At 42.5% G+C, this 26,540-nt stretch overlaps 1 protein-coding gene across 6 annotated transcripts in view; it reads right to left on the bottom strand.

Annotated features, from left to right (window-relative positions):
• Positions 1-26,540, bottom strand: part of SLC22A23 (solute carrier family 22 member 23) — a 187,144-nt gene that overhangs the window by 106,054 nt on the left and 54,550 nt on the right. The window contains exon 4 of one of the 6 annotated variants that reach the window (XM_060189149.1): positions 15,391-15,664. The exons of the other annotated variants lie outside the window; for them this stretch is intronic. Coding sequence (XP_060045132.1) covers positions 15,657-15,664 — 8 coding nt within the window. The 3' untranslated portion in view covers positions 15,391-15,656. Of the gene's footprint in view, positions 1-15,390; positions 15,665-26,540 lie in introns of those variants that run through there. 6 annotated transcript variants of the gene reach the window in all.

The following is a 26,540-nucleotide window of genomic DNA, read 5'->3' as shown; positions in this document are numbered from 1 at the left end:
TTCACAATAGCCAAAAGGTGGAAACAACTCTAGTATCTGCTAATGAAAGACTGTATACACAAGATGTGGCCTATAGATATAGCAGATTATTATTTGGCCTTACAAACGACATTTTGACATATACCTCAACATTAACAGACCTTGAAGACAACATGCTTAGTGAAATAAGGCAGTCACAAAGGCCAAATACTGCATAACATTACTTATATCCCATACCTAGAACAGTCAGGTTCATAGAGACAGGGAGTAGGATGGTAGGTCAGGGTCCGGGAAAGAAGTGGGGTGGGGGAAAGAAATGTTTACTGGGGGAAATATTCTAGTTTTTCAAGATGAAAAGAATTCTGAAGGTGGATGATAGTGACTGCACAACCACGTGAATGTACATAATGACAATGAACTGTACAATAAAAAATGTTTAAAAAGAAACTTTCATGTTATGCATATTTTTCTACAATAAAACAAATTTTAAAAAGTTCCAAAATGGGAGTCAGGCTGTAGCGCAGCGGGTTAAGCGCAGGTGGCGCAAAGCACAAGGACCGGCATAAGGATCCCGGTTCTAACCCCGGCTCCCCACCTGCAGGGGAGTCGCTTCACAGGCGGTGAAGCAGGTCTGCAGGTGTCTATCTTTCTCTCCCCTCTCTGTCTTCCCCTCCTCTCTCCGTTTCTCTCTGTCCTATCCAACAACGACGACAACAACAATAATAACTACAACAATAAAACAACAAGGGCAACAAAAGGGAATAATAAAAAAAAAAGTTCCAAAACATAGATGTCTTAACTGAACCTTCCAACTACTGAATTTACTATTGACTAGCCTTGTCTCTCACCATCGGACCTAATCCTCTCAGTTTTCCTAACAGTCTGTAGGTTTCTTGGGAAAGTCCCCTGAGGCTACAGCAGCCAGTGCATGTCCAGAAGTCAGAACATTGCTTACTATGGTACTCAACCCACTTGTCTGCTACTGGCCATATGAAAATTTAACCCTCTGTCTTCCAAACCAACATTCCTCACACAACACTTTGAGGTTTTAAGCAGACACATTGGAGCTGGGATGCTGGGAGGCCAGTGTTAGTTACCTAATTCTTTTCAGTTCTTCTCTACAGAACATCTACTCATGAGGCTGCCAAGATGACACACCTTGTGTTCCAGCTCTGGATCTAAACAAGATCTTGTTGAGTCAAATGCTTCATGCTACAAATGACACAGCTCTGACTCCACTAAACATCAGTCTCAGATACAAAGGAAAGATTTCAACAGACTTTAAAAACAACACCTTTCCACACTCCTTCTAAATGTAACTATATGATGAGATGGATTTATTAAATTCTTCTTCTTCTAGCGTTTGCCCTTCTTCCGTAGCTAGTCAACAGCGTCAGGTTGAGCCTGATGTAAAGTTTCGAGACCTCCTTTGAATCTGGAGAGGTGGCAGTCGTTGACTATGTGGGTCATAGTCTGTCTGTAGCGGCAGGGGCAGTTCGGGTCGTCTCTGGCTCCCCAGCGATGGAACATAGCGGCGCACCGGCCATGGCCTGTTCCATAGCGACTGAGGAGGGCCCAATCATAACGTGCTAGGTCAAAGCTGGGTTGACGCTTGCAGGGGTCTGTGATGAGGTGTTTGTTCTTTACCTCAGCTGACTGCCAACTCTGTTTCCAAGAGTCTGGAACAGAGAAGTTCAGTGTAGGCGTAGGGAACCAGATTGGGTGACGAGACGTCAAGCGTTGGACAGGGTGGGCAAAGATATCCGCATATATTGGCAGGTCCGGTCGAGCGTAGACGTGGGAAATGAACTTAGATGATGCCGCATCCCGACGAATATCTGGCGGGGCGATGTTGCTAAGAACTGGCAGCCATGGAACCGGGGTGGAACAGATGGTTCCAGAAATTATCCTCATGGAGGAATATAATTTGGAATCGACCAAATGGATATGGGGGCTACAGAACCATACTGGGGCACAGTATTCTGCAGTGGAATAGCATAATGCCAGAGATGATGATCGTAGTGTGGAAGCGCTCGCGCCCCATGAGGAGCTGGCCAGTCTTGCAATGATGTTATTCCTCGCACCCACCTTTGCTGCAGATTTATTAAATGAGCCAGCTCAACAGTAACTAGAAACATGACCTTGAAGCAGAAAGCACTCTACTGGAGTCTAGGGAGGGACAGAAGTAAGGAAGAGAAAAGGACTGAGTCAGGGAAGGGAACAGGGAAAGCAGTAACAGAGCAAAAAGGCAGGCAGGCAGATGAGCCTCAGAGCTAAAAAGAGACAAAGAGAAAAACCCTCATTGTTCCACAGAACCATCGACAAAGCCAACATCTATGAACTCTGCAAGCTGGTCCTGGTAACTCATTTCTCACAACTGTTCCTCAAAAGTTTGCTTGTTTGGACAGTAAGGGGAGGGGAAACAGCTATAAGAGGCCCATGGTCCTTTTAAAATAGCCTTGTGCTTAGAGTTACAGAGGAGACTGGCACTGCTGGAGACCACTCCCCCCACAGGTTGGGGGTTCTGAGGGCCCTTGTCTCTAAGAGGCTATGTTTCACATGATTGGAGATAGCCCCAGAGCTTAGACTGGGCTTTGAGGACCAATACTTTTGCAGAAGAAGACAGACCATATGATCCAGCAATCACCAAAAGGTGTTCAGTGACAGATATCTAGATAAACACACTAAGCTCTACAAGCAATGCATTATTATCCAACATTAAAGATGAAATTATAACAGAGGGCTGAGTGGTGGTACACCCATTAGTGCACACGTTACAATATGCATGGATGTTATGCTCATTGAAATAACTCAAACATTAAAGGATAAATGATGGATGTCCACTTATATAAGGCCCTAGAGCAGCCAGATCCATTGGCTAGAGAAGGAGATGGAGAGTTAGTTGGTTAGTTGGTGAAGGGGTCTGTTGGAGCTGGCTGTTGGTGGTGGTTGTACACATTGTGAATGTACAAAGCACAATATTAATAAATACACTTAGAAATGGCTATGATGATAAATTTTATATTTCTGGTCTTGCTTTTACCACAACTGAAAAAAAATTAAGTGTGTGTAGAGATCTAGTGAGATAAGACAAGGTGGTTTCTGAGTGAACAGCCAGGGCAGGTCTAATGGAATAAGGTCAAAGACAGAAAAAAAGTTGACGGCACTATCTGACATCTTTCATTTCTACCACTCTCTCACACCACCCCACATCAATACCTTTTCAGACTATTTGCCTGCAATCACCTTCTCTTGAATCTCATGAAGGTCTAAGTTCAGTGACCAAGAGAGATCACACAAGCTCACCTGACCTGGAACACACATGGGAAGAAGCACTTCTTGATCTGAGAAAGTGTCAGATTCAGCCTGTGCAAACCAGGCCCCTGAGAAAGGGACTGATATTTGCATGTCAAATCATAGCCAGCTGCTTGAAAGCCACCAGCATGGCCCCATCCCTGCGAGAATGGCCCCACCAAAGCCACTTTCAAAGATCTGTTCATACAGTTTACATTTTTGGCCATTTTTTGTAAACCTGATGCTGCTTATACTCAAACAATGAAACATCCAGGTGAAAGGTGGGATAAACTATGAGAATGACATCCTTATACTGTAATTCAAATAAGACTCAGTTCTGGGTGAAATGAACAGACTTCTGGAGTGACAGTAACAGACCAGTTGCCACCATCTGTTATTGGCTTGTTTGGGACAGTTGCCAGAGAGAAGCCACAAGCAGACCCAAAGGAATGGGACACTCTTCACACTCAATCTCATATTCAAAGACACTGAAGAAAGGTCCCAAAAAAAAAAAAATCTATGATTGCTTGAACAATGGACTTACAGTTAGGCAACTCAGACAATGAGCTTCAAGTTACAAAAGACACTAATCAGATTTTAAAGAGTCCCTCTAAAAGAATAAAGATCATGGTATGACCTGTATCCCTCATCTTTCCCCATGCCTTTGCTGAAAGCTCTACATCCATGCCCACAGATAGACAGTCTTCTGGTGCAAACATATACTTGTATGCTGGGCTAACTTCGCGGGCTGGAGAGAGATGACCAGGGACTCATGGCTGAGCTGGGACGCAGTTCAATCTTTATTGATGAGGAATGTAGTGCAAGCTAGATATCTCTAATCACAATCCTGTCCTATATCTATCTCCTGACACAGAAGTGTCAGGTCAGAAGAGGATGTACGTAGGATAGGGGTGGGGAGAAGGAAAAAGCACTGGAACCAGTGGGGGATTAAACCAATGCAAACAAAACAATGATTATGTAAATAGACCACAACATCAAGCAATGCAACAGAAGGGGTCTTAGAAGCAGAATTTAGAAGCAGACCAACATTTCCCCCTTTCTTTTTAACTAATGGCCACAGTATCAGGACTGTGGGGTGAACAGAAACCTATATCGTACAGGCATTTTCAAAAGAACTGGCATAAGACATGGAGGAACAAATAGGAGAGCAGCAGGAACCAGTGTGATGCCAAGGGGAGGTCTGAAGGGGTGTTTCCTGCCTCAAACGGCAGAACCTATAAGGCAAAAGGGCATTTTCTGCCTCTGTGGGCATCTCTTGCCTCTGAGGGTTCATGCCTCAAAGGGCGTTTCCTGCCTCTAGGGGCAGGACCTAGTAAAGAGGGGGGGTGTCTTCCTGCCTCTGGGGACAGGGCCTGCAGGTGAGGAGGCATGTCCTATAGAGTCCCAAGGCTGCTGGCTGCAAAATATATGGACTGCTACAGTCAATCTTTGAGAAACCCAGCAGCGTAAAGGGAAACTGCTGTAAAGTTGTGTAAAGTGTCCCGAGGTGTACCAGTAAGTCTGACAGAAGTGTCGGTCCAAAGCAGATGACCACAGAAGAAATGCCAGGGGATGAAATGCTGCACGTCTGTCTCAATGGGGAAGGTCAGCCACCGGAATTCTGCTTTTCTGTAGAGTGAGTTTTGGAGTCTGTGAATCTGTTTCTTCAGGTTGTGCCAGGTAACATCATTGGTTGGGGGGGGGGGGGGCTGCTGTAGTCATGGCATCTTGTGGGCAGTGTCAGAGAACAGGGGTCCAAATGGATTTCCAGAGATTTCATTTGAGCAGATGCTTTTTCATGTGAAGACTTGACAGCTGTAATTCACTTACTTGTCAAACAAAATTTGTAGCTGATTAGAAGTTTACTATAATTGATAACTCCATTATAATTGGAAGTCCTTTCTAGTATGATTTTAAGGTTGTGTAAACAGTTTAAACTCAATAAAATAACCATGGTTAGAACCCTTAGGCATGAAAATCATTAACATAATCATTGCGCTATCCACCCCGCCCATACTCATACAGTTTTCAGGATTAAATATTTCCAAAATGTAAAAAAAAAAATCAAAAGAGAAAAAAGCAATTTTTTGGATTGTTTCTGGATGTCTCTAGAAATCATGGCAGTGTCCAGAATTTTTTTAAGTCAATTAAATTTCAGAATACTCACAGCAAAATGGGTCATACAAAAATTAAGTCATTCAAATCACTTTCTTACGAAACGCAACTTGAACCAGATTATTAGATTCTACTATGTCATATCATGAGTCCCCCAGAGGGCATCCTAGTCCAAAAAGCTCCTCAAAATTCCATTTAGGGTGCTTCTGACGGTTCCTACAGAATTGTAGGCATCCATCCCCAAAAACGTCTTCCCATAGAATAAAGAATCAAATCAGGAGGGTTGAACTAACCATGTGTCTCCATTCTTGGGGACTGCCAGGGTACTGGAGAATGCTCTTCAAGTCAGAGTAGTCCTTCTCCACGGGAAACATGGGAGAGGAACTCCAGAAAGTCCCAGGGGAAATCTCCGTGCATCTCCCAAGCTTTATGATCACGGTCATAAGGAACCAAAGTGTGGCCCGGAGCAAAATGTAGTCCTTCTCCTCGGGAAACATGCAAGAGGGAGTCCAGAAAGTCCCAGGGGAAATCTCCGTACATCTCCCAAGCTCTATGATCACGGTCATAAGGAGCCAAAGTTCCCGGTCAGGGAACCAAAGTGTGGCCCAGAGCAAAATGTTCCAGAGACAGAGAAACTGCCTCATGAAGAAAGAGTAGAGGCTTTGGGAAACCTCTTCATAAGTAGAAAGGCAGCCCATAGTGGATAGGTAGCTAAATGGCTTTACTTATCTGGGGGATGGGCGGGCTAGGCCCCACATTGGTGCCAGTCCCTGTTTTGGTGCCAGATGCCAGGCTAGCTTCGCAGGCGGGAGAGAGACGACCAGGGACTCATGGCTGAGCTGGGACGCAGTTCAATCTTTATTGATGAGGAATGCAGTGGAAGCTAGCTACCTCTAATCACAATCCTGTCCTATATATATCTCCTGAGGCAGAAGTGTCAGGTCAGAAGAGGATGTATGTAGGATAGGGGTGGGGAGAAGGAAAAAGCACTGGAACCAGTGGGGGATTAAACCAGTGCGAACAAAACAATGATTATGTAAATAGACCACAACATCAAGCAGTACAACAGAAGGGGTCTTAGAAGCAGAATTTAGAAGCAGACCAACACTTGTAGACCAAGAATTCCATTCATGTCACAATGACCTTATTCTAGTACTCTCAACCACTAGGAGGTACTCAGAGCTCACCACTGGGCTTTAATGTCAGTTAAAGAATGATTTAGGGCTTCTAAGGTATGTACCCCTTGGCCACTTCAAATGCATTTCTTGATCAATCTGTTTCATGCCCCAAAGGCTGGTTGGAAACTAGGGAACTGGCATATACCCTGTGTTTTGGGCATTTGCCATTGACTTTGGTATGTGTAATTAGTGAGGGCATGGAGTATACAGAATTCTCATTTCTTTCCTAAACATTCATTTTAGGTCCTGTGGGTTTCATTAATATACTGGCTATTTATCAAACCACTGGATGGACAGAATTAGAATAAAGGATTCTAACCCTGAAGCTGAAATCCTACCTAAACATTCCACACACCAACCAATTTGAGTAAAGCAGAACATTTACTATTCCATTCTTTCCCTGCATTTGATGACATGCACAGATGAGGATGTAGTGCAATAGTTTCTGACTCTAGCGAATGGCTCAAACTTACCAAACCCCCAATAAGTTATTTTATAACCCCAAAAATACCCCAATAAGGTATTTTCCCTTTTTTAGTATCCTTACTATCTACCCCTCAAAAATCCTTGGTGACTATCTATTCTGGCAGATGCTAAGCTCATGCAGAGGATTTGCAACATCAGTTCAACACCCCTCACCCCCGATATGATGAAGATCATAGCCATGAGCCACGGAAGAAACTCACTAGAAGAGATAAGGAAAGGAAGATGACAACACTAGACTTTTAGTCATTATTGACTGGTTACCCACTCCACACTTACTAAAACATTGCTTGTATACAGATCTCCTCACCAAGTTATTGAGACCCTTTTCAAACTGCTATTAGTACTCAACCACATTGGCCAACAGCTGTAGGATATGACTGAGTAATCAGCTTTGAATCCAACCAAGTCTTTTGGCATCCAGTCCAAAGCTAGCTAGTTTGTAACATCTTCATAACAGATCTCATCATATTATCTCAACTCTTCATCAACTGTCGTCAATGTTCCTCATTTGTAATGTATTAGAATTAGACTCTATCCCTCATCATTTAAATACTTACAATCAAACATACATTTATTTTTTATAATTCTTTTAAAAAATATTTATGTATTTTCCCTTTTGTTGCCCTTGTTTTTTATTGTTGTTGTAGTTATTATTATTGTTATTGATGTCGTTGTTGTTGGATAGGACCGAGAGAAATGGAGACAGGAGGGGAAGACAGAGAGGGGGAGAGAAAGATAGACACCTGCAGACCTGCTTCACCGCCTATGAAGCGACTCCCCTGCAGGTGGGGAGCCAGGGCTCGAACTGGGATCCTTACTGGTCCTTGTGCTTCTTACCACGTGCACTTAATCCGCTGTGCTACCGCCGACTCCCATACATTTATTTTTTAATAATGCTTCATAGCTTGCCATCATGTGCCATGAATTCATCATTCATCCAACACATATTTAAATATCCATTCTGTGCCAGGTGTAAATCCAGGTACTAGGGATATGGAGGAGGACAAGAATAAAGGCCCTGCTTTGGGGGAATTTCTTTTAGAATGAGTGGGTGGTGTGCATGGAGGGGAAGTATATCAATACATTTCACAGAGTTGGGGAGGTTGCTCAGCTGTAAAGCATCGTCCTTTCATGTATGAGGTCCCAGGTCCTATCTCCAGCATCACATGGGAGTAAGAATACCAAACAAGCAGAACTTCATGGATGGTGTGCCCAAATTTATCTCTCCTCTTTAAACAAATAAATCTTCAGGAAAAGTAGATGCTTGATAAAGGTCAGGTAATTTTTCTGAGTGATGGGGAGGGTGGTCTGAGAAAGCTCTGTAGATGTGCACGTGTAGAAAGCATGATCAGACCTGCAAGAAAGGCTAATACAGATGACCAAGGAATAAACTGGAACTTGACATGCAGAAAAGTGAAAATGGGTCAGTGTGGCTGGACTATGGTACTGGAATCAGACCAGATAAGTGCAGGCTATGATTAAAAGTTTGGGTTGTACAGCCAAAGTTGTTGAAATGCATAGGGAAAAAGTACCGTAAACCTCCCAAGTCAATTCTGCCTTTCTGCAGAGTGGTAACTATACAAAATCAGATGATATTTCCCAGTCAACCAATGCAATTGGATATGGGCAGAAATGAAGTTCTGACTGATGGTGTGTAAAAGAAGTGTCCATAGCATCTGAGACGTGAACTTAAGAGGAAGAAGTGTTCCCTCTTCTACATCTCTGCTGGATGGAATATGGTTATGGTGGGTGAATTAGCATGACCCCAGTGCCTTGAGACTGCTCATCTCAGTCCTGAAGTGACTATACTGATAGCAGAAATAAATCTCTGCTTTGTTGGAATCACTGTCATTGAGGTTTCCAGTCTTTCACAATGAAAGGATTACTAACTACTACAGAAGACTTGAAATAGATAAGTAAGACAATCCTCTGATTCAGCCTGTATATATGTCATCTTGTTTGTTAGTGAACAGTTGCAGAGGTCTGAACTTAAGATGAGTCAGCAAGCTATTATAGTAAACTGTGTAAGAAAAGAAAGTCTTCACTCTTAAGAAACTATAGCTGAGGTGGAGAGAAATTGAAGCTCCCAAAATGTAATTTGGAGGAAAAGCTAAGACAACATCCTGGCCTGGAGAAATAGCATAATGGTTCTGCAAAAGACTTTCATGGCTGAGGCTCTGAAGTCCCAGGTTCGATTCCTGGGCACTGACATAAGCAAGAGCTCAGTAGAGTTCTGGTGTCTCCATATCTTCCTCTCATTAAAATATAATATTGGGAGTTGGGCGGTAGCACAGTGGGTTAAGCGCACGTGGCGCAAAGCACAAGGGCCCAGCTGAAGGATCCTGGTTCTAGCTCCTGGCTCCCCACCTACAGGGGAGTCACTTCACAAGTGGTGAAGCAGGTCTGCAGGTGTCTATCTTTCTCTCCCTCTCTGTCTTCCCCTCTCCTCTCCATTTCTCTTTGTCCTATCCAACAACGATGACATCAGTAACAACAACAATAGTAACTGCAACAATAAAACAACAAGGGCAACAAAAGGGAATAAATAAATATTAAAAAATTAAAATAAAAGAAATATAACATTAAAAAATAAGATGATTAACTAATCAAGGGAGAGAGAAGTGTCCCTCCAACATTTTTGGCTTAGTAATTGCAATAGGTAGTGGTTCTATCCATTGTGACTATGAGGCCTAGAGCAGGGTAGCAGTGAGGACTGTGGGAGGAATGAGGGCTTTATTCTGATCACACTGAACCTGAAATGCCTACTGGGTCATCCAGATGGGAGATTCACCAGGAAGATAAAGAGATGAGCTTGTAACTTGTAGTGAGATTAGAGTTCTGGTAGATACAATGTCAGTTTAGTGCCATATTACTCATGAAGTTGACCCATACTGTAACCACCTACTGGCTCTGAATTAAAATTAAAGTTATAAATTTAGTTCCTCAGCCACACCAGCTATATTTAAGTGCTCAACAGCCACCTCTAGCTTATAGGCGGGACACTGAGCCATGCATACAGAGAACATCTTCATCAATGTAGCAAGTTCTCTCAAACTCTGGTCTGAACACTGGCCTAAGTGTCTCTTTAGAAATAATTTATTACGGGACCAGGTGGTGGCACACCTGATTGAGTGCACATGTGACAATGCGCAAGGACCTAGGTTTGAGCCCCCAGTCCCCGTCTGCAGGGGGAAAGCTTTGTGAGTGGTGAAGCAATGTTGCAGATGTCTCTCTGTCTCTCCCTCTCTATCAACCCCTTCCCTCTACGTATCTGGCTGTCTCTATCCAATAAATAAAGATATTAAAAAATTAAAAAGAAATAATTTATTACAATATGTTTGCATTGTCTTATAGGATCATGTGAGAGAAGAGATGAGAAAATAAAAGCCTGTATTTTCCCATTTGAGTTTACTTTTTTCTTTTATAACTTTGACATGTAACAACCCTGTTTCTAATCCTTTGTGCAAATTTTCAGATTCATGTTTGTAAATGACTCACAGTAACTTTCAAATTGGAAGAGATCAGAAGTCTGCATAACTTTGCAGAAGGCTATCCTCCTAAGGTTCTCAACTGTCTTGCCTCATCATCTCTTTAAAAAGAAGAATGGAGACATAAGGGATGATTTTTCAGTCTGCTCCAGGCAGTCTGGCCTCTCCCTCTCACCATATTCTCACCCTGCTCTACACAGATGCCAAAGCAGCAGTGATGAAGGAGAAACCCAACTGTGCAAACATTTGATTCTACTATCACAAGGTAGAAAGGAAAAATGCCAAAAAAAGGAAAGCTTGGAAAAATAGCAGAGGAGCAATTATCCCCTGAAGAGAACATGAAAAAAGAACCGACAGTGACCCAACCAAGGAAATGGAAAATAAGATCTGGCCAGGGACAGGTCAAAGAACACCACTGTGTCTTTGGGTAATGATTACAAAGGGATTTGGGCATAGCACTATTCTGGACTTTAGTTTGAGACCCACTAGGTGGTATATTCCATAATTCAATTAAACCCCTTTAAAGAACAAAATTCCCACATCTGAGAGCAACCTGATATTTCCTGACAACCCTAAGCTCATGTGAAAGTTCCAGTAGTACACGTGGTTAGTATGCTTCAAAAACGGGAGCCCATGTAAACATGAAGAAGTTGAAGGATGACTCCTGAGAGAGTGGTTTTGGTATGCTTCACTTATGGGACATACAGATTTGGAGGAAGAGATCTCTGTTTAATTTTTTCTTTCTGCATCGAAGAAGAAATTATCAGGTCAAACTGGTTAAACTACACCAACTGCTTCAAGGTAGACCACAAAAAAAAAGAAAGACAGGCTTCCCGGAGCTCTCTCCCCAAAACAGAACAGAACGCGTTGCTTTTTGTCTCAGAAAGTTGGTGGTAGTTCTATTGTGCCTACGGAATAATGGCCAGGCAACTTATTGGGCCAGCATGTTCCTGCACTGCCTGAGCCCTTTGAGAAACTTTCCCTGTCCCTGCACATATACTAACTCCCTATGGGGAAGTCACATCCATTCTGCTCAGACTCCTTAGTGAGAAGGGCTCAGTCAAATTGGGGAAAGTGCCTTGTTCTTGAAATACTGGAGATGGGGCTAGATGGAGACCCAGAGGGGAAGGCAGAACATAAAGGGAACAGGGGAACAGGGAGCAGGGTTCAGTCAAGTCATCAAGAAATCAAGTCATCACAGAGGAAGTGGGAGCTGCAGGGAGCAGGAATGATATCTGGGCAGAGTCACCCAGAGGCTCTAGACTAGGAACTGCTTGACTAGGGAACCTGTGGATGCTTGGTAGTCATTAAGAGTGTTCAAATTTTATGTTTTCATATTAATGAAAATCTTAGTCTATATGACAATGAAACTGTGGCCCTAATGGGATAGAGTTACCTGACAAGGATAAACTGGAGCTGATAAATAATAACCTCTTTAGCACTCTGCATGGCAAGAGGTTTTCTACAGGAAGGAAAAACAAGCAAAAAATGCACTTAGATACCCCACCCTTCTTCCTGCTTGCCTTTTACCTTCAAAACAACCAGAAGGATCTAAAACCAGTTACAACTTATATCTGAAGAGGAAATACAGAGAAACACATCAACCATAAAGTTAGATGACTGATAACTTCAAGACCACCCTCATTCTGTACCCTGAAACCCGTACTTCCTGTTTTTCCCCAAAGGCCCCTAATTCTGTTTGTCCTGAAAGTCATCTGCCATTTTTCATTAAACAGACAAGACAGAACATCCAAGCTACTTTTCCTACCTGTATAAATATTTCCCAAATAAAGGGGCTAAGAGGCAGATCTGAGTATTGCTCCCACCTTCGCACTCCATGTTACAAGAAAGGTCTTTTCATTCATAAAAAGAAAAGAAAGGAAAAGAAAAGAAAAGAAGAAAGAAGAGGAAGGGAAGGAAAAGGAAAGGAAAGGAAAGGAAAGGAAAGGAAAGGAAAGGAAAGGAAAGGAAAGGAAAGGAAAGGAAAGGAAAGGAAAGGAAAGGAGCCTGTATGACAGTGTTTGCTCCTCTGATGCAATAGGTAATGGGCCTTTGGCTTCAAAAATAAACCTACTGGGCTGGATGAGCAGACCTTATCAAGTATTCACCCAAAACTTCAGAACCCATATTTGTATATATCATTATACTAAGCATCACCACGGCAGACCATACAAATGCAGGTTCCACAGTGGTTTGAACACATTCACAGGAAAGCTGAGTTCTCACATACCCTGGGAACTAGGCTCAGGTTGAGACCTGGGTCCTGTGCCCTTGTCCCTGTAAAGGACAGTGTCTTCAGCAAGACAGCACTAGGAATCAGGCAAGAATGAAATTTTCTAGGCTTGATTCCAGTCATAAATGGACTAAGTACTTACTTAATCAATATTTTAACAATGTCACAAATCCAGCTTTATCTCCAAGAAGCAGACAGTTTAGCAGCGCCATCAGAAGGCACTTCTTTGATGTGAGGGATCAGATCCCGAGGTAGAAAGGGAAATCTGAGCATCCTTGCCAACAAAACCTTAAAACTGATAACCTTATCTTGCTTTTGGTATTGTTGTTGTTATCACAGGGGTTTCACTGCTCTGAGTCAACTTTTTCAGATATAAGGAGAGACAGACAGAAGGAAAGACACTATGACAATAAAACTTCCTTCACTGCACTGAGCCAGGCTCAAACCTGGGTCAGGCGCATGAAAAGCAGGCACAATCTCCATTTCAGCTATCTTGTCAGCCCATATCCTACAGCCGAGTAACATCCTATTTCTGTATGTATATACCACTTCTCTATATGTCACTGGTCCTTTGGGACCAAAAGGGAAAATATAGGACAAAGTTTGACTAGATACAGATTTACTGCAGCAGATTCAGGGTGCTGAAGGAGGCAGATGGAAGGGGTCTGATGTTGTCCTGCAATAGAAGGAGAAGACAAGTTGGTAGAAGCTGAGATGTGTTGGGAATCTACCATGGGGAGATGTGAAATTGTACACTGGTGACAACAACAATCTTATAAATAATTTCCCCCAACAAAGCGATTTATTTAAAAAATTATCAACTTGATTTTAGACAGCAAAATTATGTGAAGAGTCATTGTGGACACTGGAATATTTCAAATTAAAGTGCCTAAACAGATGAAACAGAATGTGCAGACATACCTTTCTGCTGTTTAACGCAACAAGGGTGAGCAACAGATTTTAAGACTACTACCCATTATATTAAAATATCACTATGACTTTGGATGATTTCATTTTGCAGTTGGCATGTGGTTAACATTTTATTTTGTGTGGCTCTTTAGATGTCATAAGAACTAATGTAGTTTTTGTGGAATGTTTGTACATACTTAAATAATAACATGTTCCAAATTAAGGGAAAAAGAGGGCTGTAAGGAGTCATGCAGATAGATGTGGGTTCTAACCTTGGGCTCTCTGTGGGTGTATGAGAACGGGGAAATTACCTCCTTACACTCGTAAAATGTAATGGTGCCCATACCACTTAAGAGTGGATAAACTGAAAAACTTCTATTGCACCCAGCACATCATTATGTCTGGTAGATGTCCCTGGATAAAAGTCCTACTAGCAAAGAAGGGATTAGACTTTTATCAATTTCCTTAGCCACAAAGTAGGGTAGAATTTTGTTTATTGAATTAGTATAAAATATTAAATATATATGTGTATGAATAACAGCAATATCTATATTTAGAAAATGCTATATGTAACACACATATGTACAGATATACAGGCATATGCACATATACAAGGAAATGATATAATGAGATAATAACCTAGTAGTGAAATTAGCTAAATAGTGAGCAATGAACAGGAATGGAAGGCTGGGGTTCTCCAAGTAAGCATGCCTTCACAATAAATAATAGCAGTCACATGAAGTCACTCCAGCATAAAGACATTAGTAATACTTCCCAGTCTGGAAAAATAATATTTATCTCCCCATTTGTCTCCTCATTGTGGGACCTCCTTGTAGCCACTACAGTTTGAGCCCAGGGCCTTCCTCACACAGCCAGCAGTGGCAGTTTGACAAATGAATTAGATGGCAGGGAAGAAACAAATCCCAAGTCACAATGGAATTAATTCTCTTTCTTCACTTAAACTGATATGCGGGCTGAAAAGGACTGGATATAAACTAAAGGACTTTCAGTCCTCCCTGGCCCCACCCTGACAATGGTTTGAAGGGAGTTCTGAGCCCTTTCTTAGAACTGACACAAATCAAATATCAAGCAGAGACACTTCTCAAAGGCAGAGGTTGGGAGGGACACAGTACTTTTTAGTTCTCAAGGAAGAGTGACATAAAGAACCTCACTTTACAGGAATCATCAAAGGCCCTAGGAAGGGAAAATGAAGGGCCTTCAATTACATGATTATCAGATTCTGTCTCAAAAGGCTTAGAGGAACCTCCTACCTGGGTCAAAGCTGTCCCACTCCCCTGGGAGGGCAGACTGGAAAACAAACCCTGAGGCCTCACTTGGGAGCATCGGGGCTGGCTGCAACTTTCCAGGTTCCTCACCTCTCTGAAGCTGGTTTCTTTAAAACCAAACAAAACCCTGAGGGTCAGTGAGTCTGTCTTCCCTGTTAGAGAACTACCCCGAGGACTGGCATCCGGAGTCTCATTCAGTTGGAGGGCTGCAAACATGGCAATGAAGTGATTGCCTGACTATGAGCATGGAGTTCAAAGAAGGGCTGGACCAGGCCTGCTCCTCAACAACTTGAAACAGCTGAATGGGACATTCTCCATTCAACCTCCAGACTCCTGGTTCCTAAAGGCCTAGATGTTAAACTTCTCACATAGAATAAATGCTTCAGAGGGGCAGCATGTGTGTACATGCATGTGCAGAGGGGCAGCATGTGTGTACATGCATGTGCAAACACACATGCACACGCTCATTCATGCATATACACAGACACACACTCCTATCACTTCACTCCGAATATTTGTGAGCAATTAGAAGATGGTTTCCCAGCAACTTCTCCTGCAGAAGAATACTTCAGAAATATAACAGAAAGCAAGCTTTTCGCTGTTTCAAAGTAATGTTTCCATTTGTCCAGCTACTGGCACCTGTCCTGGGAGGAGACTTCCACATAAATCACATCACAAACAGGAACTGTCATCGTTCTGAAATGAAGGAAGGGAAATGAAATTTCATGGCTGAACCTAGCAAAAAGTAGGACCAGGCCCAAGGCTGCCGTTAGGGACAGTGAGCAGGTTTCATGAGCTAATTTATAAATCGAAAGTAAAATGTATATAAGCACCTTTAGAAGACAGGGGATAATAAATAGGAGAAAGACAAGGAGAACTTTTGAAAAATGTAAGCCAATATTTTATTTCATCCATGTCTTCTCTTAGTAATGAATGGATCGTTCTGGGTGAGAGGAAGAATCGAGGCAATGGTGTCCGACTCTCTATGTGTGTTTTGCCCAGCAAAATTTTCCCCTTTTATTGTCTTCTCTTGCCCCTGCTGTGGTTAGGACTTTTCAAATGGTTTCTAGGAGATACTGAATGGATGTCCAAGGAGATGTAATTAAGCCAACCACTGGAGAAACCATTACGAAGCAGATTCTTCTCCACTCCTTTCCCCACCACACATATTCTGCTATGCAGCCTAAGTTAGGAGCCAACCTCAGTCCAAAGTTCCTCCTTAGCAGAGTTTTCCAAATGTGTTGTGAATTCAGAGAAGTGCCCACATGGGAAGGCTCTGCTGAGAGGACTGATGATCTCAGCTCAGACTTGTCAGCAGAATGGTGGCTATCTGACATGCATGCACAGGCCCACCAACACTCCTCTGCAGCTTTGTGCCTTATGGATATTGATCACATTCAGCTGCTCACTATCACCTGTGCCATCTTTCCTAGGTGAGAAAACTGACGTGGAGACATTAAGTACCTTGCACAGCTGATAAGTGCTGGGGCCTGGCTTACATCTACCACCTGGCTTCTTCCAATATCCTATCAGTTGCTAACTTGATCATGCATACATGCATATCTCTCTCTCTCTCTCCCTCTCTCTCTCTTTCTGGAGGAATAAAGAAAACACTGTGATTGCTTTTAGTATGAGCAACACTATGTCATGCAAGAAGCAAAACTGCATCTCTAACTCAACTGTAGTTTTGAATTCCCACTTTCAGGTAAATGGCATAACCCACTTATTTCCAGTTCCACATTTCTACCCAATTATAAGAACATTTGCCACTGTTAAAAAGCTATGATCTGGCACAACAAAGTAGCTGGCTATACTTAACACCACTAAATGACACACTTAACATAGACAAATGGCAACCTTTATGTTATGTAATTAAAAGAAAAAAAATTATTGTGGTCTGGGAGGTGGTGCGCTGGATAAGGGATTAGATTCTTTTTTTTTTTTTTAACTTATTTTATTTATTTATTCCCTTTTATTACCCTTGTTGTTTTATTGTTGTAGTTATTATTGTTGTTGTTGGATAGGACAGAGAGAAATGGAGAGAGGGAGGGGAAGACAGAGAGGAGGAGAGAAAGATAGACACCTGCAGACCTGCTTCACCGCCTGTGAAGCGACTCCCCTGCAGGTGGGGAGCCGGGGTTCGAACCGGGATCCTTATGCCGGTCCTTGTGCTTTGCGCCACCTGCGCTTAACCCGCTGCGCTACAGCCCGACTCCCAAGGGATTAGATTCTTAAGCATAAAGTCTGAATTGGATCCCCGGTATCGCATGTGCCAGAGTGATTCTTTGGTTCTTTTATCCTCCCAACTTCCCCTATTAATAAACAAGTATTTTCTTAAAGTTATTTTCTTTCTAAAACACTTGCCATAAGACAAGATAGTGGTTTTTCTGGGACACATATGAATGAAAAGCTATGCTTGAAATAATTTAGACCATTAAACTGAATTCAAGTTGCTTTGCCCCAGTTACTTCTGACCCACTGGGCAACTACTGCTCTATCCAATGGTCATTTCGCAAGTGGTGTCTTGTATCATGTGACACTCTGACAGGCCCTTCCTCAACTCTTGGCTATCAGTCTATTCTGACCTCCTACCAACCACTCAGGGTAGTCCTACTATCTTCTTCAATAGATTCATCTGCCCTGTCCCCTCTCTCTACTTAATTCTCAACTTTGCACAGTCTCTGGGTGATCCCAGGCATTCTGGAGGCTTTATCTACTTATTTTCATGCTGGGGATATAGATTCTGGTCCTGAACTTCTGCAGAATCAGTAGTGTGCTAATTCTATATCATCAGATATCCTCCAAGGCATTGCCAACTCATTATACTTAAATCTAAAGCTGTCGCAGTCTCCTGACAAACCTGTCAGGTAAAGGCCATGATCAATAGTTCCAGATTCTGGAAGATATGGAATCAGAAGGCTTGTGCTGTATTCTTTGTCTAGCCACTTTAAGGAAAAGTTATCCAAGTGCCCATGCTAGTTCATGGTCCTCCTTGTTCCTTCTCCCCACTCTTTAATTATAGAAGCTATGGAATCATTCAGTCCTCTCAGCATGTAGCTGAGTCTGCTTCCCATCATGGCAGTCTGTGGAATCTCCCCAAGTGTGCATCTATTTTTTTTATTGCCATCAGGGTTATTGCTGGGACTCAGTACTAGCACTATGAATCTACCACTTCTGGTGGCCATTTTTCACTTTTTTTCTTTATATTTTATTTGATAAGACAGAGAACAATTGAGAGGGGAGAGAGAGACAGAGAGGGAGAGAGAAAGAGAGACAACTGTAGACCTGTTTCACCACTCATGAAGTATCCCCCCTGCACTTAGGACATTGAGGGTATCCTTGAACCTGGGTCCTTGTGCATGGTAATGTGTGTACTCAACCATATGCATCGCTGCTCCCTCCCCACTCCAGTATGCATCTAAAGATTTGCCTTGCTTGATTTAGACCCTTCAGGACACTGGCACTACCCTAAGGTCATGGAGGATAATAATCTTTGTGCACTGTCCCAGTCTGTTCCCTCAACTTTGGCCATTTATGACTGAGACTCTGCACTCTAACTAGGCCACAGCACTAAACCCATTTAGCTTTTGAGTAGCCACTGCAAACAGCAAAGACCTATGCTTTTAGCAACTTGATCCAACCAGGGCCTGTCTCCACATCCTTCCTCACTTGACTCTTGAGTGCCTTGAAGCCAGGAAGGTATGTCTGTCTGCCTGTGTGCGCACAGCACCTGATAATCACCTGTAAGTACTCATGTGAGTGAATGATACTCTAATACCTAGTATGTCGGGAAATTGTGAGGAGCCTCACATTTCTTAAAACATTAAGCCAGCTCCCCCTGCTCCACCCTGCATTCCTGATACTATGGCCTATCTGCATAATCATTGTTTTGCCTGAAAGATCCCCACCCATTCCATTCCTTTGATCTATTTTCTTTCTACCCTCCCTGCCTCCAGGGTAGTATTAATCCCACCTGTTAAAACCCTCGCAACAGTTGCTAAGGAAGTTTCTACCTTCCCAGCTCCCTTTTGCTTTTCTCCGCCCCTTTCCTAGCCATTTCTGTTTCTGACTTGCCACTTCCACTCTGGCTCCGACCTATAAAAGCCCTCGCTCTCTGATCAATAAGGACATTACATTGCCACTACGCCACGAGTTGGAGTCATCTCTCCCGCGTCGCTGAGTGAGTAGCAGCCCAGGCTGGCTCCGGTAGAGTTCTCTCCAACCCAGAGAGTACGTGCCCGGGAAGAGGTACCTCCATGCTAGCCCAGCACTAGTAGAGTTGCCGATGTCTACTAAGTAAATGAGTGAAGGAGAAAGAAAGCTTGTGTTTCCACCAGGATCACCAAACAAACAGCACAACAAAAACAAACAAACTAAATCCCTCCAAAGCAGAGCTGATCTGGTATGCTGCAGAGTAACTCAGTTGCTGACACCAAAGCTGCATGGTTCAGCATCATTTGAGTTATACTGCTCCCTGTTCTTTCAGCCAAGATTATGTTTTTTTCTACTAGTAGGTATCTTGGGAAACCAGTAATGAATTTACTTCCCACCAGATACATCTAGATATTTTGAAGCCTGGTGTTCTTGCTTTCCCAGCAATGATTTATTCCCTCTCTCTTCTATTTTATTTCAAGTGTGAAAAATAAATAAAGTCAGTCCAATATTTATTTATTTTAAATAACTATCTCTTATTTTAAATAACTCTTATTTTAAATAACTATCTTTTGAAGTCTGTACAAGTTCTAGCTTTCTGCCTAATCTTGTGTTTCCAGATGAGAAAAGAAAATCCTTGTAGAGTATAATAGGATCCTTGGGACTGACCTGTGAGTCTACCATGTGTGGAAAGAGAGACATTGAGGTGACCATGGAGGATTTCCCAGAAAAGGTCAGAAAGGGCAAGTTGTTGACATGAGTGCAGGGTCTGGAACCAGGGCAAAGAGAAGCTATTAACCATTAATCCTACCTTATCACTTCATCTCTCCCCAGATCACCTTAGTAGACACTTAGCATGGCATTCTCCCAGAAAGCCAGAATGAAAGTCTGGCTCTTAACTCTAGTTAATAGTATGGATTTGAGAAGGACACAATTTGGGGACCAAGAATCCCTGACTTTATACCCTACCTCTTACCTCTAAACTGCGGTTGAGCTTAGAATTCAAAAGTAAAGAATTCTGAAACTGGAAGGCACAGTGAAAACCAATAGCTCCCCTCCCCCGCCCTTTTAAAATCCAGTTTTCTATCCATTTTCTAAACAAACATTTTCTCCAAGAAGGAATCCCAAGGTTCCATGGGACAAAGTTTGAAAACTCACACTCAGACTTCACAGAGAGAAGACAAAAATTTAAATGAATAAATAAGACAGAAAGGGAGAGAGAAGGAAAGAAAGAGAAGGAGATGGAAAGAGAAAGAGAGAGAGTCTGAGAGACTAGAGCACTGCTCATCCCTGACTTGTGGTACTGCTGGGACTTGAACCTGGGAGCTTTGTGCCCCAGGCATCAAAGTCTTTTGCATAACTATTGTGTTATCTCCTCAACCCAAAATCTACAATTCTTCAGAGCTTTGCTAGCAAGCTGAAATAAAGTTCTTTGTCAAGGACTTTTGATAAACTGACCCATTTCCTTGGTAGAAAAAGCCCTGCCAGTTGAGGGGTTCCCACCAGAAGATGGGGTTATTGCTCAGGGTCTGTTGTCAGTGGGAAAGCCCAGGGGTGTGAAGACAGGACAAGAGGAGAAAGATAGATGGATTATGACAACAGAGGGCTAGGTTACCTGACACTTTCAACCATCACACTTTCAATGTGATGCAAACACTGTTCCCCAGAAGTAAAAGGATGAGGAAATTGAAATCACGCATACTTAGCCCTGACAATCTCCATTCTATTCATTCCATAGTCTAAAAGTCTTCAATCTATTCATTCCACAGCTCACTTACTCAGTACTGAAGCCATTTGTTTTAGTCATTTTTTAAAAACACACCACAGTTTTGATGCTTAACAATTCTGCAGACTGAAATATGCACCAAGGAATATTAGTTCACACATCAAATCACAGACATAGGTATACTAGGGAGAAAGACAAAGTTATACTATGGCAGCACATTAGAAATTACTCGAGCACAGCAGCAAGTGTCTCAAACCATTAGTGCCAAGTGAGAAAGAAACCCTCGCCCCACCCAGAGCAAACACAAGCTTTTTTTCAGTCTCTTTATCAGTTAAGTCAAGAACTGGCTTCGGATTTTGCAAAGTAACAGAAATCGAATGAGAAAAACTACAAAAAGTGTTTTTAGTGAAGACAAAAGAGTTGGAGGGGTAGGGGACGGAGGAAAATGGGGAGGAGGAAAAGGGGGGAGCACCCCCAACACTCCTAGACTGGTGACATCTAGCATCAAATCAACTTAAGAAGCAATCATCTCTCATTTATTTGTTTTGAAAGACATCCATATCTTAAATAAAGCTGTACTACTCTGTCTGAGATGTTAGGAGTCTTAATCAGAAAAAGAATTCACAGCAAAACAAATTATTTTTGTCTGTCAATTTCACTACTTTTGATAAGACTTCATTTTTTTTTAATTTGCTTCTTCCCCCTTTTGTTGCCCTTGTTGTTTTATTGTTGTTGTAGTTATTATTGTTGTTGTTACTGATGTCGTCATTGTTGGATAGGACAGAGAGAAATGGAGAGGAGGGGGAAGACAGAGGGGGAGAGAAAGACACCTGCAGACCTGCTTCACCGCCTGCAAAGTGACTGCCCTGCAGATGGGGAGCCAAGGACTTGAACTGGATCCTTGCTGGTCCTTGCGCTTCATGCCATGTGTGCTTAACCCACTGCGCTACTGCCCGACCCCCGGTAAGACTTCATTTTTATAAACAAATAAGACACGAAGTCCATTACTTTAAAAAAAAAAAAAAAAAAAAAAAAGGCCTGTCATTCCCTGTCACCTGTCTAGTAAGATTTTTTTTTTTTTTTTAACCTGGACTAGGTGTGGTCTATTGCAGCAAGGCCAAGGACTTGTGAGGTGGGAGGAAGAAAGGAGGGGTAGTGGTTGAAAAGGCTTTGGGGATCAAGTGCATGGAGGATGCTGGAGGATGACTTTGGTTGATAATGGGAGTGGTGTGCAGAAACATACACAGAAAGACAAAAAATTCTACCTATGTGGTAACAAGCATCTTGTAAATCATTATTTCCCTAATAAAGCCATTTAAAACAAAGATTTTTCTACCTTCATTTATTTAGAGGCAAGGGAGACTAGAGAGTAAGGGAACAGGAGTAGACCTCATGGGACGCGAGCGCTTCCACACTACGATCATCATCTCTGGCATTATGCTATTCCACTGCAGAATACTGTGCCCCAGTATGGTTCCATAGCCCCCATGTCCACTTGGTCGATTCCAAATTATATTCCTCCATGAGGATAATTTCTGGAACCATCCGTTCCACCCCGGTTCCATGGCTGCCAGTTCTTAGCAACATCACCCCGCCAGATATTCGTCGGGATGCAGCATCATCTAAGTTCATTTCCCACGTCTACGCTCGACCGGACCTGCCAATATACGTGGTAATCTTCGCCCACCCTGTCCAACGCTTGATGTCTCATCACCCAATCTGGTCCCCTATGCCTATACTGAACTTCTCTGTTCCAGACTCTTGGAAACAGAGTTGGCAGTCAGCTGAGGTAAAGAACAAACACCTCATCACAGACCCCTGCAAGCGTCAACCCGGCTTTGACCTAGCACGTTATGATTGGGCCCTCCTCAGTCGCTATCGAACAGGCCATGGCCGGTGCGCCGCTATGTTCCATCGCTGGGGAGCCAGAGACGACCCGAACTGCCCCTGCGGCTGCAGACAGACTATGACCCACATAGTCAACGACTGCCACCTCTCCAGATTCAAAGGAGGTCTTGAAACTTTACATCAGGCTCAACCTGACGCTGTTGACTGGCTACGGAAGAAGGGCAAACGCTAGAAGAAGAAGAAGGAGTAGACCTAAGTATTTCAGCATCTCACAGTGGCTGATACAGGAAGGAACCATGACAGCAGTCCCACCAACAGCCCATTCAATATAGCTTTTCCTCTGTGCTCTTGTGTCAGGCATTTTGTCTCCACAGAAAGGCTCCAAGGAAGAAGCCAATAATCTCTGTTTTATGTCCTAATTACACAACCACATTTCTCTTTGGTGATTTGAAGGAAACAAAACTTAAAGGGGTGCATATTCAATTAGAATGCACCTTTGAAATTTTGGGGAAAGTCCAAAGCAGGAAAAAAAAAATCCTGAAGCTACCTCATACATGAAGCAGAAAACTTCCCTAAATCAGCAGCATTTCTCTGAACTATGAATCCACCCTCACAGCAAACAACACAAGAAACAAATTCTGAAAAAAAAAAAATCATTACTTTCCTTACTTGTACTGCCAAGTACCTGCAAGACTATAAAAAGAATGCTACTCAGCTCTCTTCTGATAAAGTACAGGCCTTTCCAGCAGATGCATTAAGTAAGATAAATACCTTATGGTTGAAAAAGGAGAGAAAGTCAGGACCATTAAAAATGTATCTTCCAAATAATCAATGTGTACAACTTTTAAATCTGTCTTTAGAGTCAATACAACATTTCAACCCTGTGACTCAGGTTATCAATAATTTCTTCTCAACAAAACAAATCCCTGAGTAATAACAAAGCACGTACATGCCTCTTGCAGAAAGTGCTAGGAAGCACAACATTTAGAAAAGTCAGAATCACTCTGCTTTACTGCTGAGAGCTTCTCCTTGTTTCTGTTACTGATCTCTGTCATCTCCCAAGACTGCCAGATGCAGGTTATCTTGGGACAAGTGCCCACCACATCCTACCCCAATCCCTTCTATCCATCACAACTTGACTTCCTCTTTTTGATTCTCCCTTGCCCACCTTAGTGATTCTGTTACCTCTCAGCCAGCCCTTCTAATTACAATGCTTGATATTAATGAGCCCCAAATACACATGTATATCCTTATGCTTTGACTGATAATTTTGCTAGACCAGATATTGTATTAGCTCAGACACTGGTTATTTTGGAAACTTTCATTGCAATGGTGTCAGCCAGGATGTCTTATTTGCAATCTCAACCTAAGAAAGCAGAATTATTTATTTTGGCCTTGATTTATTTCAGATAAAAATTAATGTAGCTTACACAAATACATACAATAACAACTAAATTATAGAGATGGGATAATGGGTCAGAGGAGAAGCTGAAGTAGCACATTAAAATGGAACTAAAAGAGCAGCTAGAATTTAGTGCTCAGCTTATCAGCCCCACATTCAAGCTAAATGAAGTTCTTAGCGTTCAACAGTCAATGAAAAGAAAGGGAATATTCAGTGGTCCGGGAGGTAGTGCAATAGATAAAGCCTTGAACTCTCAAGAGTGAGGTCCTGAGTTCAATCCCTGGTAGCACGTGTACCAGATTGCTGTCTGGTGCTTTCACTCTCTCCTCCTATCTTTCTAAATAATAAATAAGTAGAATCCAAAAAACAAACAAACAAACAAAAAAAAAAACCCAAAGAATATTTAGTGTCTGAATGTTAAAATCTGCTCATTAAGCCTGGTCCACCATCTGTTTCTGTAAATAAAATTTATTGGAACACAGCTGTGCCAGCCTATACATATATATTTATAATTTAAGTTTCCTTTCACAATACACACAATGGGAGAGCTGTGAAGATTTGTAAAATCTAAACTATTCACTATCTTATCCCTTATAGAAGAACATCTGTAGATGCCTGTGTTATAGGATTCTGTGCTTGTGAGATTAGAGTCAAGCATTTTCCTAAGGGAAGCATAATCGTTACGTGGTTCTAAAGTATAAGAGAACTTTCTACTGGGAGTCAGGTGGTAGTGCAGTGGGTTAAGCGCACGTGGTGCAAAGCACAAGGACTGGCGTAAGGATCCCGGTTCGAGCCCCCTGGCTCCCCACCTGTAAGGGAGTCCCTTCACAGGCGGTGAAGCAGGTCTGCAGATGTCTTTCTCTCCCCCTCTTCCTCTCCTCTTTCCATTTCTCTCTGTCCTAACAATGACGACATCAACTACAACAACAATAAAAACAACAAGGGAGACAAAAGGGAAAAATAAATATAAAAAAATTTTTTAAAAAGATTTAAAAAAGAAAGAACTTTCTACTATGAAGATAATAAAAAGCAGGGCCTGGGTGGTGGGGCACTTGATTGAGAACACATGTTACAATGCGTAAGGACTTGGGTTCAAGACCTCAGCCCCCACCTGCAGGGGGAAAGCTTTGTGAATGGTGAAGCAGGGCTGCAGATATCTCTCTGTCTCTCTCCTTCTCTAGCACCCCCTTCCCTCTTGATTTCTGAGTGTCTCTATCCAATAAATAAATAAAGCTAATAATATTTTTTAAAAGATCAGAAAAGGCATCCTGAGAACACTTTTCATAGTAAGTAAAGCAACCAATTTCATAGGATCAATGATATGACATCCCAACACAAGTCAGTAAACTCATTTTAAGTAACATTCAGATAGTGCTGTTCACTGGGAATTCTCTCCTGGTTTGCCTTAACCCAGGGAGAGAACAGAGATGGCAAGCACCAGCTACCTGTGCAGTCTTTCCTAGCCCTTCTTCCTCATAATGGAAAGACATACTAATGGTCCGGGTATTTTCTCTTCTTGAGTCCAGAAGTCTTCTGAGTCTCTGACAGCCTTGACCAATCATTAGCAGTTGACATACAAGACACAGTCAATAGATTATATTTGCTCTAAGGCAAAATTCCATGCATGGTCTATCCACTGAGTCTAATGCCAATGGGGTGATGAAATGATGAGATTCAGGTTCTACACTCTAATAAGTTCCTTTAGTGCAGTTACTCTAATTTTGACAACACGCAGAGCCACCACTGGCCATCCACTGGACTGACACCCTCCTGTGAGAACCGAAAGTCTCATAAGGACAACTGCCTGAAGAGAAGACCTCATCACACCTACTGAAATGTAGAGTATCTTGGAGCAGGACCAGAAGTCTCATTAAGGAGTTGCAATCATTATCTGCAAATACTATCTGTGGGCAGGGTGGGGAACAGCAGGCATCTTGTCTAAAAATCTTCAAGCCCAATACCAATGTGGTTTATCCAAGAACAAAATCTTCCAATAGTCATCATTCAGTCCCACTAATCCTAAATGTTCTAAGAGAACTCTCCAAACACCGGGCAGTGGCACACCCAGTTGAGCACACAAATTACCATGTGTGAGGATTTGGGTTCAAGCTCCCCACCCCCACCTTCAAGGAGATGGGGGAGAACTTCATAAGCAGTGGTACAGTGCTGAAGGTCTCTCTCTCTCTTTCTCAACCCTCCCCCACCTCCTCCCCATTTCTATCAGAATAAAGGGAAAAAAATATGTCTGCTGGAAGTGATGGAATAGCTATGTTGGCATCAAGCCGCCCCTATAGTCCTGGTGGCAGAAAGGAAGGAAGGAAGGAAGGAAGGAAGGAAGGAAGGAAGGAAGGAAGGAAAGGATTTCCCCTCCCCAACAACAAATATATTGAGATGAACCCAAATAACTAGGAAAAGTGATTTCTAAAAAAACTACAATTCAGTTC

Source organism: Erinaceus europaeus, chromosome 4, assembly GCF_950295315.1.
Source record: "Erinaceus europaeus chromosome 4, mEriEur2.1, whole genome shotgun sequence".
NCBI classification, from domain to species: domain Eukaryota; kingdom Metazoa; phylum Chordata; class Mammalia; order Eulipotyphla; family Erinaceidae; genus Erinaceus; species Erinaceus europaeus.
This window is presented reverse-complemented; position numbering and strand designations above follow the sequence as displayed.